Here is a 20,672-nt window from a genome sequence, read left to right as displayed (position 1 = left end):
GTCATGTTTGCAACAAGGTACTACAGTAGAACTGCAACAAATATGGCAAAGAAATTAACTTTATGTCCTGAATACAAAGTGTAATGTTTTGGGAAAATCCAACACAACACATAACTGAGTACCAGTCTTCATATTTTCAAGCATGGTGGTGGCTGCAACATGTTATGGGTATGCTTGTCATTGGCAAGGATTATAGAGCTAAGCACAGGCAAAATCCTAGAGGAAAACCTGGTTCATTCTGCTTTCCAACAAACATTGGGATACAAATTTACCTTTCGGCAGGACAATAACCTAAAACACAAAACCAAACATACACTGGAGTTACTTACCAAGACGACATTGAGTGTTCCTGAGTGGCCTAGTTACAGTTTTGACCTAAATCGTCTTGAAAATCTATGGCAAGACTTGAAAATGGCTGTCTAGCAATGATCAACAACCAACTTGACAGAGCTTGAAGAATTTTAAAAAGAATAATGGGCAAATGTTGCACAATTCAGGTGTACAAAGTTCTTAGAGACTTCCCCAGAAAGACTCACAGCTGTAATCACTGTCAAAGGCAACTCTACTAAGTATGACTCAGGGGTGTGAATATTTATTGCTTTATCTTGACCAGGTCGCAGTTATAAATGAGAACTTGTCCTCAACTGGCCTACCTGATTAAATATAAAGGTGAAAATAAAAATAAATAAAAAGGTATGTAAATTTGATATTTCTGTATTTCATTTTCAATACATTTGCAAAACATTTCTAAAAACATGTTTTCACTATGTCATTATGGGGGTATTGTGTGTAGATGCGTGGGAAAATAAATCAGTAAAAATGTAATCTTTTTTTAATTCAGGCTGTAATACAACTAAATGGGGAATAAGTCATGGGGTATGAATACTTTCTGAAGGCACTGTCAAGCATGTACTCTTAGATGAATATCAAATAAACAAATTCACAATACATAGCTCATAAGCCTTTATACATGTGCTTAAAATGCATTATTACCAAAAATCCCTAGTGCATACAGTATAAATGAAATAGGACTGAAGTCATGCCATCAGAAAATACTACGAAAAAGTGACATGAAGTCTACTGTAAGCCTACAGTGCATCATCTGAATAAACTGTCAACAAGTGTTAATTTTGAGCCGCACTTCAAACAACAAAGACTTTGCATAGTCACTCACTTCAATGTAGGCTCTATTAGGAGTTCTTGTCTCGCGCTTTTGCATCCATTAGATATAGGCTATACGAGAAATATGCCTTCCCTCATTTGGTGAAATAACAAAACAAAAAAAGGAACATAGCCTACGCAGTTGTAGTACTAGTAACACATTAGTAAAACAAATTGATACAAATTGATGTATCTAGTAAAATAAATGTAACTAAGAAACGTTGTTCTAAATACAGTGTTCAACCGTTTCTTACCACTTCACTGTCAATTTTGCAGCCAATCCTGCAGCCTCAACTTTAGGCAGGAAGTGTATGTTTTACTATGTTGCCAATGGTAACAATCAAACGTTGTAGCGGTTTCCTAAGTGTTTGTAGCAATAGTGTTGAGTGTGCAACATTGTAGAAATATTAGATACACTTTCAGTTGCTTGTAGTTTCTTGTTATAAAAAAACGTGATAATATGATCCTCACGCTAGTTAGCTATACGCGCCATGTCGAATTGGAACATTCCTTCCCACTGGGCACAGACATCAATTCAATTTATATCCCACGTTGGTAATTTAATTGAAATGACGTCGAAACAACTTTGACTCAACCAATGTGTGCCCAGTGTGTTTCCTTTACAGTTTTTTTTTTTTACATTCTATTGGTGTCCAGTGATGATGCCTGTGAATGTGTCAGTGTGTGGATGTCAAAGAAATAGGGTGTAGTTTGAAACATGTTATTGCTTCATTCAACCATTGGCATGTGTACATTGACATGTATACATTTTCTTATGCACATTCTTTTGCAACAAATATGTTAGTCATGTACTGTTTGTATCATCTTATTTTATCAGCTTTAGCTTTCTTTCCTACAATCAGAGGTTTCATGAGCATATGTTTTAAAAAAATGTAAATCTGTCTATCATTGGAATTCACTGCCATCTGCTGGTTCCTTGAAGTAATGTATAGTTTGTCTGCCTTACTGTATGGGTCTACAAAACAAATCAAATTTTATTTGTCACGTGCGCCGAATACAACAGGTGTAGTAGACCTTACAATGAAATGCTTATTTACAAGCCTCTTAACCAATAATGCAGTTTTAAGAAAAAAAAGAAATACAATTTAGAAATATAACTAATAATTAAGGAGCAACAATAAACAATAAATAACAGTAGTGTGGCTATATACGGGGCGTTCCTGTACAGAGTCAATGTACGTGGGCACAGTGCTAACTACACAGTGCATCTTAGTAGGCCAAGTAATTAGCTACAATATACTTTTATTCAGCAATGTCTATTTGACATCTAGATTCTAGGCAACCACTTCATATCAGCAATTCAGTGACAGCGCCCATACATTATTGCAGCCTACATGGGAACCAATGGAACAAGGGAGGGAAGAGGGAGTAGCACAACAACTGAAGTAAATCCCAGCACACTGTATACTTGATTGTGTGCACTGCAGACTTTTTTTGGACAGTGAGTTTTCTTGGTGGGTTTGCCTATCATAACCTTAGTGAAACACTTGCAAGACACTTGGAAACAAATAGGTTATTGTGTGCAACAGAGTGTTGTGTTTATATTTATGTACGCTCTACCCCCCTAGTCCCTATCCCTATACATTACAATATACATTTGCAGCACTTTATAGAACATCAAAAAGGCTCTTAATCTAAAAATCACATAGTTGCCATACAAGTAAATCACCATATTTGAATAATGGAGCCAAGAGTCCATTGTTCACAAGAGGAAATTATGTCAGAGGAAGCAGCCTTGTTTCCAAGAGTTCTGTCAGAGGAAGCAGCCTTGTTTCCCAAAGTTCTGTCAGAGGAAGCAGCCTTGTTTCCCAAAGTTCTGTCAGAGGAAGCAGCCTTGTTTCCCAAAGTTCTGTCAGAGGAAGCAGCCTTGTTTCCAAGAGTTCTGTCAGAGGAAGCAGCCTTGTTTCCCAGAGTTCTGTCAGAGGAAGCAGCCTTGTTTCCCAAAGTTCTGTCAGAGGAAGCAGCCTTGTTTCCTAGAGTTCTGTCAGAGGAAGCAGCCTTGTTTCCTAGAGTTCTGTCAGAGGAAGCAGCCTTGTTTCCTAGAGTTCTGTCAGAGGAAGCAGCCTTGTTTCCCAGAGTTCTGTCAGAGGAAGCAGCCTTGTTTCCAAGAGTTCTGTCAGAGGAAGCAGCCTTGTTTCCTAGAGTTCTGTCAGAGGAAGCAGCCTTGTTTCCCAGAGTTCTGTCAGAGGAAGCAGCCTTGTTTCCCAGAGTTCTGTCAGAGGAAGCAGCCTTGTTTCCAAGAGTTCTGTCAGAGGAAGCAGCCTTGTTTCCCAGAGTTCTGTCAGTGGAAGCAGCCTTGTTTCCCAGAGTTCTGTCCCACATAGATAAGCAAAGCGCCAGCAATTTTTTTTTAACTAGAGAGAGGCGCAGGAAGCATGAAAGCAAAGTTTCTGCTATTGCAAGCAAAACAGACAGAGAAAAAATTGAAAAAGTCCAGTTCAGTGTGTTGCAGGGTTCAAATAATTGTATTTTCTGTATTATAATGGCGTTCAATGAGAAAAATCCATTTCTGTATATACTTTTTAAGCCTGCCTAGAATTTTAAGCCTGCCTTATTAATACATGTGTATTTTTTTCATTAAGGAAATGCTACCTGCATTAGTATTCTGTATAGGATGCATTTTACAGTACAACCGTATGTTATTTTGGTCTTATAATACATACTTGTATATAATACATCAGTCTGGAATCGTTAGTCAGGTGAAATGTTAATGCTGAAAGTTATTGTCTGAATTTAACCGACAGTCCTTTAAGTGCACTATTGTAAAGTGGTTGTTCCACTGGACATCATAAGGTGAATGCACCAACTTGTAAGTCGCTCTGGATAAGAGCGTCTGCTAAATGACTTAAATGTAAATGTAAATGTAAGTGATATGAGACCATCTTTGACTAGTCAATTTAGTACTCAGGTTCTCATTACAATTGTGGACTATGGAAGCAATCATTTGCAATTTATCAAGGAAGTTATACTAACATTTTGAATCTGATAACTCAGTTATACAACAAGTGAGTTCCTTGCCTCTCCTTTTTGATCAACCCCAGCAGGTAAAACTGGTTGCAATGATGTCATTTTAACCAGTTCTTCCCACTATCCCAGCACACATCCTTTGGTGTCAGTTCTCTTCAAATCTGTTGACTTGAAATGTGTGTGACATGCGGCATGTCTATGTCTAGACTATTCGTGCTACATTAGGGAAAGTCTTGAAAGTCATAATAAAGTTCTTAATAAAGTTTTTATTGTGATCCAGTCTAATCTTGTTTGCCTACAACTCCATTCTATACATCTGATAGTTTGATATGAGTGTGATATGTCTGTAGTGCAGAGGGATGAGTTACTGTGATATATCAGTAGTCCAGAGGGATGAGTTACTGTGATATATCAGTAGTGCAGAGGGATGAGTTACTGTGATATATCAGTAGTGCAGAGGGATGAGTTACTGTGATATATCAGCAGTGCAGAGGGATGGGTTACTGTGATATATCAGTAGTCCAGAGGGATGAGTTACTGTGATATATCAGTAGTGCAGAGGGATGAGTTTCTGTGATATATCAGTAGTGCAGAGGGATGAGTTACTGTGATATATCAGTAGTCCAGAGGGATGAGTTACTGTGATATATCAGTAGTCCAGAGGGATGAGTTACTGTGATATATCAGTAGTGCAGAGGGATGAGTTACTGTGATATATCAGCAGTGCAGAGGGATGGGTTACTGTGATATATCAGTAGTCCAGAGGGATGAGTTACTGTGATATATCAGTAGTGCAGAGGGATGAGTTTCTGTGATATATCAGTAGTGCAGAGGGATGAGTTACTGTGATATATCAGCAGTGCAGAGGGATGGGTTACTGTGATATATCAGTAGTCCAGAGGGATGAGTTACTGTGATATATCAGTAGTCCAGAGGGATGGGTTACTGTGATATATCAGTAGTCCAGAGGGATGAGTTACTGTGATATATCAGTAGTCCAGAGGGATGGGTTACTGTGATATATCAGTAGTGCAGAGGGATGAGTTTCTGTGATATATCAGTAGTGCAGAGGGATGAGTTTCCATGAAAGCAACATCAGTAAAGTGGAATCAAACATATATTTTAGTGGGGTGCAGGGTCGGAAAAAGTAGGTTTAAAAAAAGATAGAACCTGAACACTCATAAGCTCTTCCACATACCTTACCTAATAAACAACGTCTCGATCCTGCAAGGCTCTTCGTCAGGTCGTAAAAGCTACAATATTATTAAAAACACATGTATGTTTTTGTTGCAAAATGATTTCCAATTATTGCTGGAAAAATATCTTAATCTGTTGACTCACTGAGATCAACATTGATATATGATATTTTTATTTCTTATCAACTGATTTTTCTATGAAAATTGCATGTTTTTGTTTGTGTACCAGGCCATCATTATTGTATTCACACTGGGGATCTTAGAGAATCGCTACATCCTTCATACTGATGTGTTTCCTGAGATCTTAAAATCTCTACGGATCGGTGCCCCCCTCCCCGCATGACGGTTGAGCTAACATAGGCTAATGTGATTAGCATGAGGTTGTAAGTAACAAAATAAATTCCCAGGACATAAACATATCTGATATGGGCAGAAAGCTTAAATTCTTGCTAATCTATCTGCAATGTCCAATTTACAGTAGCTATTATAGTGAAAGAATACCATGCTATTGTTTGAGGAGAGTGCACAATTATGAACTTGAAAATGTATTAATAAACTAATTAGGCACATTTGGGCAGTCTTGCAACATTTTGAACAGATATGCAATGGTTCATTGGATCAGTCTAAAACGTTGCACATACACTGCTGCCATCTAGTGGCCAAAATCTAAACTGCACCTGGGCTGGAATAATACATTATGGCCTTTCTCTTGCATTTCAAAGATGGTGGTACAAAAAAAACGCATGTTTTTTCTTTGTATTATCTTTTACCAGATCTAATGTGTTATATTCTCCTAAATTAATTTCACATTTCCACAAACCTCAAAGTGTTTCCTTTCAAATGGTATAAATAATATGCATATCCTTGCTTCAGGTCCTGAGCTACAAGAAGATAGTCATTTTAGGCGAAAATTGAAAAAAGGGTCCGATTCTTAAGCGGTATAAACACCTCTCCCTGCTCTGTGAGAGCTGATGATCCGCACATCACGACTACAATTAAAAACGACCTGGAACGTGCCCAATGTAACCTACATGGCAACTGGGATTAAAGGAGAGCCAAGCGTCAGCTCAAACAGTTTGGCAACGAATGATTTATATATACACTAGATGAAAAAGGGTCTCTATGTTGAAGCCACCGTACCTCCACCTTGGCACTCCCCCACCGTTGTGAAAAATATTTTGGAAGCTATAGAAATGCATTTATTAATTTCTACATTAGTTTTTGCCACATGGATTATATTACAGACACATTAATGCAAAGTTTTAATTTATATTATGTGAGCTAAACATAAAAAATATATAAATATATCAACTGAGCAAAAAAAGAAACGTCCTTTCACTGTCAACTGCATTTATTTTCAGCAAACTTAACTTGTGTAAATATTTGAATGAACATAACAAGATTCAACAACTGAGACATAAACTGAACAAGTTCCACAGATATGTGACTAACTGAAGTGGAATAATGTGTTCCTGAACAAAGAGGGGGTTAAAATCAAAGGTAACAGTCAGTATTTGGTGTGGCCACCAGCTGCATTAAGTACTGCAGGGCATCTCCTCCTCATGGACTGGACCAGATTTGCCTGTTCTTGCTGTGAGATGTTACCCCACTCTTCCACCAAGGCACCTGCAAGTTCCCGGACATTTCTGGGGGGGAATGGCCCTAGCCCTCACCCGCCGATCCAACAGGTCCCAGATGTGCTCAATGGGATTGAGATCCGGGCTCTTCGCTGGCCTTGGCAGAACACTGGCATTCCTGTCTTGCAGGAAATCACGCACAGAATGAGCAGTATGGTTGGTGGCATTGTCATGCTGGAGGGTCATGTCAGGATGAGCCTGCAGGAAGTTTACCACATGAGGGAGGAGGATGTCTTCCCTGTAACGCACAGCGTTGAGATTGCCTGCAATGACAACAAGCTCAGTCCGATGATGCTGTGACACACCGCCCCAGACCATGACGGACCCTCCACCTCCAAATCGATCCTGCTCCAGAGTACAGGCCTCGGTGTAACGCTCATTCCTTCGACGATAAACGCGAATCCGACCATCACCCCTGGTGAGACAAAACCGCAACTCGTCAGTGAAGAGCAATTTTTGCCAGTCCTGTTTAGTACAGCGACGCGGTAGGATTGTGTCCATAGGCGACGTTGTTGCCGTTGATGTCTGGTGAGGACCTGCCTTACAACAGGCCTAAAAGCCCTCAGTCCAGCCTCTCTCAGCCTATTGCGGACAGTCTGAGCACTGATTGAGGGATTGTGTGTTCCTGGTGTAAATCGGGCAGTTGTTGTTGCCATCCTGTACCTGTCCCGCAGGTGTGATGTTCGGATGTACCGATCCTGTGCAGGTGTTGTTACACGTAGTCTGTCACTGCGAGAACGATCAGCTGTCTGTCCTGTCTCCCTGTAGCGCTGTCTTAGGCGTCTCACAGTACGGACATTGCAATTTATTGCCCTGGCCACATCTGCAGTCCTCATGCCTCCTTGTAGCATGCCTAAGGCACGTTCACGCAGATGAGCAGGGATCCTGGGCATCTTTCTTTTGCTGTTTTTCAGAGTCCGTAGAAATGCCTCTTTAGTGTCCTAAGTTTTCATAACTGTGACTTTAATTCCCTACTGTTTGTAAGCTGTTAGTGTATTCACGACTGTTCCACAGGTGCATGTTCAGTAATTGTTTATGGTTCATTGAACAAGCATGGGAAACAGTTTTTAAACCCTTTCCAATTAAGATCTGTGAAGTTATTTGGATTTTTACGAATTATCTTTGTAAGACAGGGTCCTGAAAAAGAGACGTTTCTTTTTTTGCCGAGTTTATATAAAAAAAAAAATTTTTCCTCTTAAATATAATTTGAGAGATTACTGTTGTTACTGTCCCCACTACTACAACAAACATTCTTAAATATGTGCAATTTTGTTCTTTAATCATTAAATTGACATTTTGTAGAATTCCATTCATTCCAAGCATTTCGCTACACTCGCAATAACATCTACTAACCTTGTGTATGTGACCAATACAATTTGATTTGATTTGATATGCAGGACTGCTCCTACTAGGGAGTGCCAATATGGCCGACAATTGGTTTCAAAGCCGCCCAATGGCCAACACATGGCAATGCAATCCAGGGTTTATATACACTATTGTTGGCAACGCGACTGCACCTTATCATTACAAGTATTTGGTGTACTGCACAGATCAAGGATATGACAGCGACCTTATATTTGATAAAGTGAGTTCTGCATCGTGTGCTCTTTTGTTGTGTGTGTATGTGGCATGTACATGTTGTCAGTTTTGCGATTGGAATTGGTCAGATAAAGAAATACGAAAGAGGGAAATCATCCGTTTTATACAGGTTCCTCGAGATCTCTGATTCCATCTAAACGAAAAGCGGTGGATGAGGGTGATGGCTTTCATTTCCATGCATTATCTTAATTCACTGTGATAGCGCGATTTGATTGATTCGTTGAGTATCCATCTTATTGTAAATATGGAAAATATAGCCGATGGATCGCCTACTGATATATATATATATAAATAGCCCACCATATATATATATATATATATATATAACGTTATATATATATAAGAAATAGCCCACCATATATATATATATATAAACGTTCGCTTGCCATAAGGTTTTATTATTTTTCCGTGTATTAATTGAAATCTACAAGTTTTATTGAATCAGTATCGTGTTAATGACGTAACAGACTGATCTCAGTACCTATGGAGACACGAACGCAAGAGTGTTCGGTTCAGAATGTGCAATGCAGTGTTGCATAAAGACCATGATTCTCGCTTGCCATTCCATTTAATAGCTGAGAGCAATATTCATTTCAAGGTTGATGCAACGAATGGACAAGGCAGTGATTTTCCTGTTTAAAGACTTCACCTATTCGATTGAATCTATAGCGTGTGTACAGGCTATTGATATTATTGGAATAGACACATTGGCTTAAGCCTAATTCATTCTTTAACTTTACATTTTTTCTTGACATTGAATAGTCATCAAACTGCATTGCCCCATACTGTAGGTATTTTGTCAGACACTTGATTGGAATCACATGAAGACACAGGCCTATGTAATGGCCCTGTCATAGGGTACCAATCAGGATAGACATTTCAAGACCTGAGGCCCAAGCCGTCTTGGTGTAGTAAACCGAATGCTGTGAAACCTTTCATTTATATATTATTTTCTCTTTTCCGGACATTAGGAATTCTCTTGGTCTTCAGTGCACCATCTGCATGGAAACATGGACACCACCTACAGAGGAGGAATTGTAGTCAACAATGTCCAGGAACTGTGAGGTGAGTAACATGTGGGCAATTTTTGTTTATTTTTATTCTATTCTACATGTTATATCACCTGGTCGTATATAGCCGAGTAATATTGAGTTATGACTTGACTGTATTGGATGGTTTAATAGGCCTACCTCTTGGAGAAATAACCTAAGCACTTTAGCCTACCTAATGACCTAGAATAAAGTGTGATGTATAAAAAAAAAACTAAAAAAACCAAACAAAGAATCAAGCAAGTCAGTCGATTAAACTATTTTTATTTTATTTAAACAGTGAATCCCATTAAACAGTGAGTCTTGTTATGCACGATTCGCATAACAAGACTCACTGTTTAATGGGATTCACCAGCAGCAATTACACATTAAAAGTTAGAGACACAAATGCTTTAATCAAGAACATAGGAAACACAAAAAACACACACAAATAAAGGTTACCATGTTCTCGTCCTCTGTTTACCTCCTAGCCTGGTCACTCAGTAAGGATGTTAGCTGCTGTGGAACATGGTCCCATCCTCTGCAGCGACTCCAACATCCTCTGCCTCTCCTGGAAGGGCCGGGTCCCCAAGAGCGAGAAGGACAAACCGGTGTGCCAGCGGCGCTACTATGAGGAGGGCTGGTTGGCCACTGGGAACGGGAGAGGGGTGGTGGGCGTAACGTTCACATCCAGCCACTGCAGGAGAGACAGGAACACCCCTCAGAGAATCAACTTCAACCTGCGAGGACACAACAGTGAGGTGTGTGGGCCGGCTTTGTCAGTTTTGTGTTTTCAATATCTTATTAGGCAGAGAACTGGGCAACCATTAGAACATTATTTGACGTGTGTTAGTGTGAAGTATGTATAGTATATATATATATATATATATGCATATTCAATATTTTCTCTGAAACCATCTGATAACTTTCAATTATTGTGTAGCTTCTAGGTTATACTGAGTCTTTTGTAAGAGCTCACATCTGTGCTGACTGTATCATCAGCAACTGGGGTGGAGGAAATTCACTGTTTTGTTGGTTTTCCCATCAGGACAGTGGAGGCCTATTTCATGTTGAATATTGAACTGTATTCCACATTCACATTCCTAGACAGACCCCTGTGTTGGTGGAGTGTAACAGCAGTTGCATTGTGTTTTCTCTAAAGGTAGTGCTGGTCCGTTGGAATGAGCCCTTTCAGAAGCTGGCCACGTGTGACATGGAGGGAGGCATCTTTGTTTGGATTCAATATGAGGGACGGTGGTCTGTGGAGTTAGTGAATGACCGCGGTGCCCAGGTAAGTTTGTACCTGCCCAGGTAAGTTTGAAGTCATCAGCACACACACATTATCATTGATCATATGAAATGCACAATCATCATCATCATCATCAGAGTAATATATTAATTGATGGGAAGAATATTAGTTCAAGGATTAAAAAAAAGTTCATATTTCTTTGTATTTGTGAAAATATCATGTATTGATGTATGTATGTTTACTCTTACCTCTCATCTTTCTCCATCAGGTGAGTGACTTCACATGGTCTCATGATGGCAGCCAGGCCCTGATCGCCTACCGGGATGGTTTTGTCCTGGTGGGGTCAGTCAGCGGACAGAGACACTGGTCCTCAGAGATTAACCTGGAGAGCCAGATCACCTGTGGCATCTGGACACCTGATGACCAACAAGTAAACCGCCTCAATCAATCAATGCATTAAATGTATCAATAAAGCCCTTATCACACCTAAACAAAACATTGTTACATGTATTACACTTTTACATACAGATACAAATACACCTGATATATTAAATCATCTGTTGGTTTCCAGGACACAGATGACGTCTAGTCCTAGACTAAAAATAATATGGGACCCTGTTACACCCTATAATGGAGAATATTTTGTTCTTAGTCAAAGGCTTAATCTACGTCCAGGAAACTGGCTCCATATAGGCTTTCTCTCATAAAATGATTCCTGCCCACTGTACTTCAGGTGTTGTTTGGTACGGCTGATGGTCAGGTGATAGTGATGGACTGCCATGGTCGTATGATCGCCCACGTCCTCCTGCATGAGTCAGACGGCATCGTCGGCATGTCCTGGAACTGTCCCTGTTTCCTGGTGGAGGACAGCACAGAGAGCGACACCGACTCTGATGACAATAACACACCTCAAGGCAAGATCATGTAGTAATTATTATGTAAGATAGTGTGCTTATTTAGATAATGTAAGCACTGCTTTTTGGGGCACCGATATCGACACTAACTCTAATGACAATAACCCACCTCAAGGTAACATATTGTTTTAACGCTAAAACAAAGAACAAGGGAATCCCTGTTTTATACCTCTCTCTAATGTACCGCTAACTTTTTTTTTTTACCACTGATTTGAACACTATGATTGTGCACTACGATGGCGACAGTACATTGGCCAGGAGGCTAATGTGTATATTTTTCTCTCCCCTAGTACGTAACCTGAAGCCCGTTCTGACAGTCAGCTTCATATCAGGAGACATCAGTTTGATGAACAACTACGATGACCTCGCTCCTACCGTCATCCGCTCAGGACTCAAAGGTACTGACTTTATCAATCTTCTGTGTGTGAGCCAACCAAATTCGTAATGTGAAGTAGTTTGTTGTCATTAAGAGCGATAATGTACTGGGGAAACCCACCACTGTGTAATATATAGATACTCTCCAGTATGAACGTGATGTGACTGAAGCCTCTCCTTTTCAGATGTGGAGGTACAGTGGTGTTCGCAGGGGGACCTCCTGGCAGTAGCTGGGATGGAGAGACATGGTGTCCCTGGAGTCCCCTCTGGCTCTATCATGAGGAACGCCCTGGTCAAGTTCTACAACGTCCAAGGAGAACATATCTACACATTAGAAACACCTGCCCAGGTGAGCTCCCCTCTGATTTCATCCTCTGAAACGTTAGGGTGATATTTACAAACTTGTTGTAATCTGTTTGCATGGCATAATTTCAACCAGTTTTGCCTTCTGGGTAGGTCCTCTAACACATATAAGTCAAAGTCTATAGGTCATCTGAAATCTTCAACCAATAACCACAATGCTAACAGGAATTAAACTTAATATGAAATGTTGTCTTGCCACACTTCCAAGTCTCGTTCAGTTCAGTCGGCTATGGAGAAAACCAGAAATCAAGGTTCCATACAATGTGAATACAACAGGGCTGACTGGAAACCTGCCTTGTCAACCTTTGCCTTGCAGCGCCCCATCACCACCATCTGCTGGGGCCATAGAGACTCTCGTCTGTTTCTGGCATGTGGCCCGGCGCTGTATGTGGTGCGAGTGGAGCACCGGGTGGCCAGCCTGCAGCTGCTGTGCCAACAGGGCATCGCCAGCGCCCTGAGGGAGGAGAGGGACGTGGGCAAACTCAACATGCCTTCCTTACTCTGCTCCTATGTCACCACCGCCTTCATACCCACCATCAAGGTAGAAGGAGATTTATTCAGTCGGCTACTGTAGGCTATTATCTCAGCTCAAAGACTTGTTCATTTCAAAATCACATCACCCCTTGGTCGTAACCCTTTAATGTTTGTAGATCTGTAACTGTGCTGGAAGCTCCATCAATACCCTGATTATAACTATCCAGACTCTAAAGCTCTAAAGGGCTAAGGGGCCAAGGGAAGGGGTAGGGTGCGAATTGGGAACCAACTGTTAATGCTCTTCTCTTGTTTCTCTAGCCTCCCATTCCTGATCCCAACAACATCCGGGACTTTGTCAGCTACCCCACGGCTGGCAACGAAAGGTTGCACTGCACCATGAAGCGAGCGGAGGACAACCCAGAGGCAGGGGGACCCTGTTACACCCTATACCTGGAACACCTAGGGGGGCTGGTGCCTATCCTCAAAGGCAGACGCATCAGCAAGCTACGCCCAGAGTTCATCATCATGGACCCCAAAACAGACAGCAAAGCAGGTGGGCTTGGCACAGGAAAAGGTATTATAATGAGCTTTTAAAAAATAGATAGTATGTCAGACACAAACAGCTACCCCTACTATTGTTTTTCAGAAGTTCTACAGTTCTGACCTGTTTAGGTCGAGTCATAGATCCTTTTTTATTTGTTGTTTGTATGTTTGTTTGTTTATTTCAGACGAGGTGTGTGTGAATGCTATGATCTCCTACATGACTGACAGCTGTAACTGTTCCGACTCCAGCGACATTGAGTTGAGTGATGAGTGGGTCGGGAAGAAGTCGCCTAAACTATCCAGAGGAAACAGGTCTCCCAAGCATTCCAGGTATCTTTCATTACAGTGGTCTAGATTCTGTAGGAATGACATTATAAGATTTCTATTTACCATATTCAACTTTAATCCTAAACATTGCCTGTCGCTGATCCATCTAATTCAATAGCTCAAGTTTCCTAAATGTCATATTTATCATTTGATTTGTTCTAACTTGTTGTAACGACAGTGTTTATTATTTAAAATTAGTCTATTTTGCTCTTATTTGTCATTGGTTTTGTTGTTTTCTGGCGTAGAAGGAACATTGAATCAAGAAAATCTCCCAAGACGTCTAGGACTAGTCAGGAAGGGCTTCGATCACCAAGGTTACCAACGAAGAAGCCTCTGATTCGTTCTCCCAGTCTGACACGTCGAGAGATGTCCATGGATGGAATCTCTGAGGTATTATCTGAATATGTGTTATGTGGAAAGTTCATAGTGATTCTATTGGCTGAAACTGCTGTTTTCGCTTGTTTCTATTTTGCCACTTCCACAGCCGGAAGTAAATCAGGTAGCTAGCTAGCTAGCACATACGATACTTGGTTCTGGGTTCTGAGATCATCTTTCATTTGGTTAAAAAAAAAATCACCAAATAATCCATCTGCCTTTTTATTTGCCTGGTTTCACAGCATAATTACCTGGCTCAAGTCACGTCCAATATTTGGGGGACTAAGTTCAAAATTGTGGGACTTGCTTCTTTCTTACCTGCTAATCTGGGTGCAGGTAAGATCACTACAATGTGAGAAGAACAAAATGTACACATTAAATCACACATTGCCCAATTTAATGTGTTTAACTTTTTACGTTTTTACTTTATTTTGACTGCTATTTCCTTTCTGTCATTTTTCTGTCAAATTTGACCAAAGACATGTTTCTCTCCATTTCAGTTATCTATAAGACCAGTTTGCTCCATCTACAACCAAGGCAGATGACAATCTACCTTCCAGAGGTGCGGAGAATATCACTTGACTTCATGAGCCTGCCGGTCTTTAACCCCAACGTCTTCAGTGAGGATGAGGATGACTTGCCAGGTATGAATGAAGGAAAGAATTGGATTTCACTGGATTTTTCAGGATGATTAAATACAGGATTTTCAGAATTTGAAATTTGTGTGGATCAATGTGTATGTTGATGTAATTCATAAGAGTCCCTGACTTGTGTTTCAGTAACGGGACCATCTGGAGTGACAGGTGACAACCCTCCATGTACGGTCAACATCCCCATCGCGCCCATCCACAGCCCCGCCCAGGCCATGTCCCCCACTCAGAGCATTGGTCTGGTCCAGTCCCTGCTGGCCAATCAGAACATTCAGCTGGATGTCCTGACCAATCCCACAGCTACGGCTTCAGCAGCAGCAGCAGCAGCAGCAGCAGCAGCAGCAGCAGCAGCAGCAGCCTCAGCCTCTGTTCTGGGGTCTGATCATGGTCAGGATGCTGTGGCAGTACATTACAGTGGGACTCTAGGAAGGTACTCCAACCCAGGACAGGTGATATTTAATGGGCTAGAGATGGGTCCCCTCCTGGCTGGAACGTTACCTCCACCTCCGCCTCCACATAACCTCCCTCAACAACCTCACCAACAACGTCCTCAGTCACAACAGACGCACCAACAACAGCAGTCCAAACAACCACAGCAGATACAAACGCAACAGCAACAGCAGCAGCAGCAGCAGCAGCAGCAGCAGCAGCAGCAACAACAGAGGATGCAACATCAACAACTACAGCACCAACAACCACAGATTCCACAACATCATCAACACCTACAACAGCTTCACATACAGCAGATCCAACAGCAGCAGCAGCAACAGACTCAGCAGCACCAAGCACTGCAACAACAGTACCAACAACAACAGGCGGCACTGCAACAGCAACAACAGCAGATCCAACAGCAGCACCAACACTTGCAACAGCAGCAAATCGCTCAGCAGCACCAACAGATGCAACTGCAGCACGAGCAAATGCATCAGCAGCAGCAACAAATGCAGCAACAACAACAGCAGATCCGACAGCAGATTATAGAGATGAGGCAGCAACAGCAGCAGTTGCAGCAGCAGCATCAGCAGATACAACAGCAACACCAACAGATGCAGAGGCAGCACCAACAAATGCAGCAGCAACTGAAGCTGCAGATCACCTTGCCCCCTCCGCCTACTGGCTACCCCACCATCTCTTTGCAGCAGTTTCAGGTACCCCACCCCAGTCCAGAGTTGGGACCAGAAAGAGGACAGCAGGGCCATACTCAGAGCCATACTCTGGGCAGGCCAAGTCTACCGCGATCCAGGCCTCCATCATTCATTGATGTAGACAGCCTACGGTCTAGACCTCCTTCCTTCCTCGAAGCAGACACATCAAGATCTAGGCCGCCGTCATTCATCGACATAGACACAATACGGACTAGACCTCCTTCTTTCATTGATGTAGATACCGGTACATTGCGATCTAGACCCCCGTCTTTCCTCGATGCGGACTCCTCCCGATCTAGAACTCTTTCATTCATAGACACAGACACACTACGGTCTAGACCTCCTTCCTTCCTCGATGCAGAGACTTCCCTTGAGATCCAGATGAGGAAGGTGAACGCTCCCCCGCCCTACCCAGGAACCGTCGTGTCTGCAGCCACCGCCACAACCTCCACCGCTCCTCAGACCCTCATCACCAACTGTGACAACCCCAACATACTGGTCACAGCAGACCCTTGTCTGAAGAAAGACGAGTTCTCACTCCACCCAGTTGGTCTCCAGTACCAGATGGGATACGAGAGGATCACGACCTTTGACAGCAGTGGGAATGTAGAGGAGGTGTGTCGCCCTCGCAGAAGACTCATACGCAACCAGAACGCCTACGCTGTTCAAGGCATGGGAGGTTCGGCCACACTTAAAGTCACCTCATCGTCTGACAGTAAGAAAGTCCATCTTCCTTACAGCTCAGCGACTCTAAGCCGCCTCTCGGTGCCACGATACTCCATACCCAGCGGAGACCCGCCCCCCTACCCAGATCCAGCCAATCAGGTTAACATTAACACGACAACACTTCCCCCTCCCCAACGCATGGACAGTAGTCACATGATTCACGCTACCTTGCGACGTGACAGGCGAGATGGGGAATCCCGCTTGAAGGTGTCCCAGATGGTTGATGCTTCAAGGACTCTACCGTCCAAGTCTAAGATCAACAGTGCTGCACTAGCGCTCTCTTACCAGCAGAGGGTGCCAACAGCTCTATATACCTGCACTCAGTGCAGCAGCAACAGCAGCAGCACCAGTGTCAGTGTTAGCGGGGGTGGTAGTAGCAGCAGTGGCATAGCAGGAGGCACTGTGGTGCGGCAGGATTTCCCACCAGGAAAAGGTGCTCATCACAGCACCATCATTGTCCACTCCAAAAGCACTTCACCTCTTGCTTCTCAGTCATCGTACAATCTGCTGAGTCCTGTTGATAACAGCAGGGATAGGACTGTGTATGTGAACTCTGCCTTTACCGAAGACGAGGCATTAAGTCAGCAGTGTCGTCACTTGACTCTTGGGGAGGTTAGTTTGACTCTGAAACGTCCTCCGCCATACCAGTGGGACCCAAACACCGCAGAGGAGTTCTGGATACCTCAAGAACAGACTATCGTAGCTCCCCCTCCACCACCAACGCACAAGCCCCCACCCCCACTCATCTTCAGCAATGCTCAGCACCTGGACATGACGCGGCTGCCTTTCCTACTCTCAACAAAACCCCCCAGCAGCCCAAGCACTGTTACTTTCCCATTGGGTTACCAGATGTCCCTGTCACCTTTCCCTCCAGGGGGAGGTCAGGGTGGACCCCCACTCCAGTCAATGCAGAGCCCTCCACCACCCTGCCCTCCCAACGAAGTAGTTGCCCCAGTTCCCCAGTTCACCCAGCAGGACCCCAACCTGGTCTTGCCACCTGGATACCCTCCCAACCTTGCCAACCTGGCTTGCTGCCCTCTGCCACCGATGTACCCAGGAGCTAGCTCCTGTGCCGGGCTTCAGCTGCAACCTGTTAGCCTGCACCCCTGGAACCCCTACAGCCTACCCATGCAGGACCCCTCAGGCTCTGCCACCCTGCCCAGCAAGTCTCATCAACTGTTAGAGAAGCCAGTCCTCTCCCCATCTCCTCCTACGGTTCCTCCTCCCCCACCTCCTTCACTTCCTCCTCCTCCTCCACCAACCATGCTGCCAAAACCCAAAAGCCCTACAGAGGAGCTGACGGAATCTGCCAGTAGCTTCCAGGAGCCGTCTTCTCTAAATGAAAGCCCTGTTCCAGACCGGCAGGGGACTGACAGGTTCAGCAAGAAGAGCCGTAAACGTCTGGACAGCCGAGCTGAGGAGGCAAACATGACCACCGTCTCAGAGGGAAAATCCAAAAAGGAAGGGCGCGCCCTCTCCGACTTCAACTCCCTCATCTCCAGCCCCAGGCTGGGAGGCAGGGAGAAGAAGAAACCCAAAGGCCAGAGGGAGCAGCTGAACAAAACCAAGAAGCTCAACAGGACAAGTACCACCAACGAGTTCCAGGATAGTTCTGAGAGTGAGCCCGAGCTCTTCATCAGTGGAGACGAACTGATGAACCAGAGCCAGAGCTCCAAGAAGGGCTGGAAGAGTAAGAGGAGCCTGAGGATGGCCAGTGAACTGGAAGAGATCAAGTGCAGGAAGGCCAATGAGAGAGAGGACCGCGGGTTGGGCAGCCAGGGATTCGTCTACGTCATGGCCAATAAGCAGCCACTCTGGAACGAGGCAACACAAGTCTACCAGCTGGACTTCGGAGGACGGGTCACTCAGGAGTCTGCTAAGAACTTTCAGATCGAGTTGGATGGCAGACAGGTAAGATGTTGCTTTTATTATTTACAGAAACCTGGATGTTAATAACGTTAATAACGGCAGTTGTATATAAGTTAGAATTCTAAAATCAGTGTAGTATTGTGGTTGCTTAAAATACCAACTGTCACATTGACCTCTTTATGGCTTAGCTGAGTCAGTACCCATCGAGCTCCAGGTAGACATTGAGCGATGAAAACAGGCCTTCCTCAAAGCGTTATATCTGTTTCCCAGATTTTTCCCCCTGTCTTTCTACAGGTGATGCAGTTTGGCAGAATCGATGGGAACGCCTATATCCTGGATTTCCAGTATCCTTTCTCAGCAGTGCAGGCCTTTGCTGTGGCCTTAGCCAATGTTACTCAAAGGCTGAAGTGAGAGACTGCTCTCACCCAGTGCCACATATGTGTCATACATATGTATCTTTTCCAACCTATACTGGTGCATAATGACAACATAATCAGAGATGATGTTCCTGGGTCCTGTAACATGGGACTGTCAATTTAGTGCTTTGCAACCACAACACGGTTTATGGGGCTATGAACAGTGGTGTAGTGGAGGGTAAACGCACGTAAACACCGTTTACACACCTTCTTTCTTTTGCACGAGCGGAAATATGCATTGAAAGTATAGGGTGCTTCAGCGTTTACCCACCGATTTGTTTTTTACAACTACATCACTGGCTATGAAATACACTTTAGTAGGCCTAATATAAAAACATTTTAGAAGGTAAGTTGCTCTTACTTACTGTATCTATGCTTCGGATTTAAAAACTGCCCTGTGGAGAAGTGCAATTTTAAAAGACCTGATTAAAGAAAAAGTGCAGTGCTGGACAAAAGTGTTGAAATGATGTATTGTGAGAAAGGAGACCATATTGATTGTGGAAAGACAACAAGATGAGTTTGAAGGAATTAGAGGTATTAGAGTTTATTTAGAAGTTATTTATAACATCACTTCTATGAAGTGATCCTATAGGAATATCCACATTTCCCTAAGTTGTGCCATTATTGACAAGCCATTATGTAAATGTTATTGTATGACCACATACTCCCCTACAACATTAATTGGAACACATTCATAAATAAATTGTAACACCTGTATATTATCAATGTTAGACCTAACTTTCTGCCAATCATCTCTTTTAGTAGACCCTATGAAAAACAACAATTTAACGCATGTGTAAATCAAATGCATGGATCAGGTTATCTGGGACAAAGTTTATACAGTAGAAATCCCACCTGCTGCCAGATCGGTCAACTCATGTTAAATCATACAACAACAAAAAGACAAGCTAACCTCTGAATTAATGTAACATTATGGTGTATAAACTTGGTTGGCTCGGTGTTTTAAAAAGTCACTGGTGGTGTTTAAAGATGCTACTTGAACATTGCATTTGAATGTGAAGTGCTTTGCCTCCTTGGAGTTGCTGCTGCTTTTTGATAGAGATTGTCCGCATTAGTGCTAATAGTGTCACATGGTATTGAAGACATCGAAGTTATCATTTTTATATTTTCAGATTTTAATTTATTTTTGATTGACTGATTAATTTGTGAACATGTTGTTCAGTAATTAACATGTCTGGTGCTGCTTTTTTTTAAAAGTATATCTGCAGGTTTATTTGAAAAGGTATTGTAGACAAGTTATGTGATGATTCAACTATTCAATGCTTAGCATTGTTACTCTACTGTGTCATACAGCAAGACTTCAATGCATATTATACAATACAGACAGTGTGTGTGGTGTGGTCATTGTGTTATTGTCATCACCACCTAAATTAATATTATTGTATTGCCTAGATGGATTTTTCTTAAATTTTTTTCAATTGTATACAATGATTTTTGTCCAGAATATATATCAGAAGATATATCATTAAAGATAGGTCTAACTGATTTCCAAACACTTAATAAAATGTATAACATTGAAGACACATATCTATGTCTCTTCTGTGTGTGTGTGTGTGTGTGTGTGTGTGTGTGAGGGGGCGGGGGCGGGGGCGGGATTTATCAAACGTCACCAGTCT

At 42.7% G+C, this 20,672-nt stretch overlaps 2 protein-coding genes across 10 annotated transcripts in view; one reads left to right on the top strand and one right to left on the bottom strand.

Moving 5' to 3' along the window:
* Nucleotides 1–1,469, bottom strand: part of LOC139563596 (nesprin-1-like) — a 160,868-nt gene extending 159,399 nt beyond the window's left edge. For both annotated transcript variants that reach the window (XM_071382386.1, XM_071382387.1), the window contains exon 1: nt 1,175–1,469. The gene's annotated coding sequence lies outside the window, so the exon portion shown is untranslated. The remainder of the gene's footprint in view (nt 1–1,174) is intronic.
* tulp4b (TUB like protein 4b) lies at nt 553–20,575 on the top strand. Of its 8 annotated transcripts, none has more exons than XM_071382392.1 (16): nt 553–693; nt 9,553–9,646; nt 10,101–10,370; nt 10,772–10,900; nt 11,127–11,288; nt 11,592–11,772; nt 12,063–12,170; nt 12,333–12,496; nt 12,827–13,051; nt 13,303–13,558; nt 13,713–13,858; nt 14,095–14,244; nt 14,472–14,565; nt 14,730–14,873; nt 15,009–18,661; nt 18,890–20,575. In XM_071382392.1, exons 2-16 carry the CDS (start codon nt 9,629–9,631, stop codon nt 19,028–19,030), a joined length of 5,841 nt encoding a protein of 1,946 aa, XP_071238493.1. In that variant the 5' UTR covers nt 553–693; nt 9,553–9,628; the 3' UTR covers nt 19,031–20,575. The 8 variants fall into 8 exon arrangements, with proteins under 8 accessions (XP_071238493.1, XP_071238498.1, XP_071238495.1 ...); XM_071382397.1 differs by lacking the exon at nt 553–693 and adding an exon at nt 8,416–8,567 and having other exon boundaries at nt 13,303–13,537; nt 13,713–13,857; nt 14,100–14,244; XM_071382394.1 differs by lacking the exon at nt 553–693 and adding an exon at nt 8,416–8,567 and having other exon boundaries at nt 13,303–13,537.
* Nucleotides 20,576–20,672: the final 97 nt, after the last annotated feature.

This window comes from Salvelinus alpinus, chromosome 34 (genome assembly GCF_045679555.1).
Source record: "Salvelinus alpinus chromosome 34, SLU_Salpinus.1, whole genome shotgun sequence".
Taxonomy (NCBI): Eukaryota; Metazoa; Chordata; class Actinopteri; order Salmoniformes; family Salmonidae; genus Salvelinus; species Salvelinus alpinus.
Note: the sequence above shows the minus strand (reverse complement) of the source record. Positions and strands in the feature narration are given on the sequence as shown.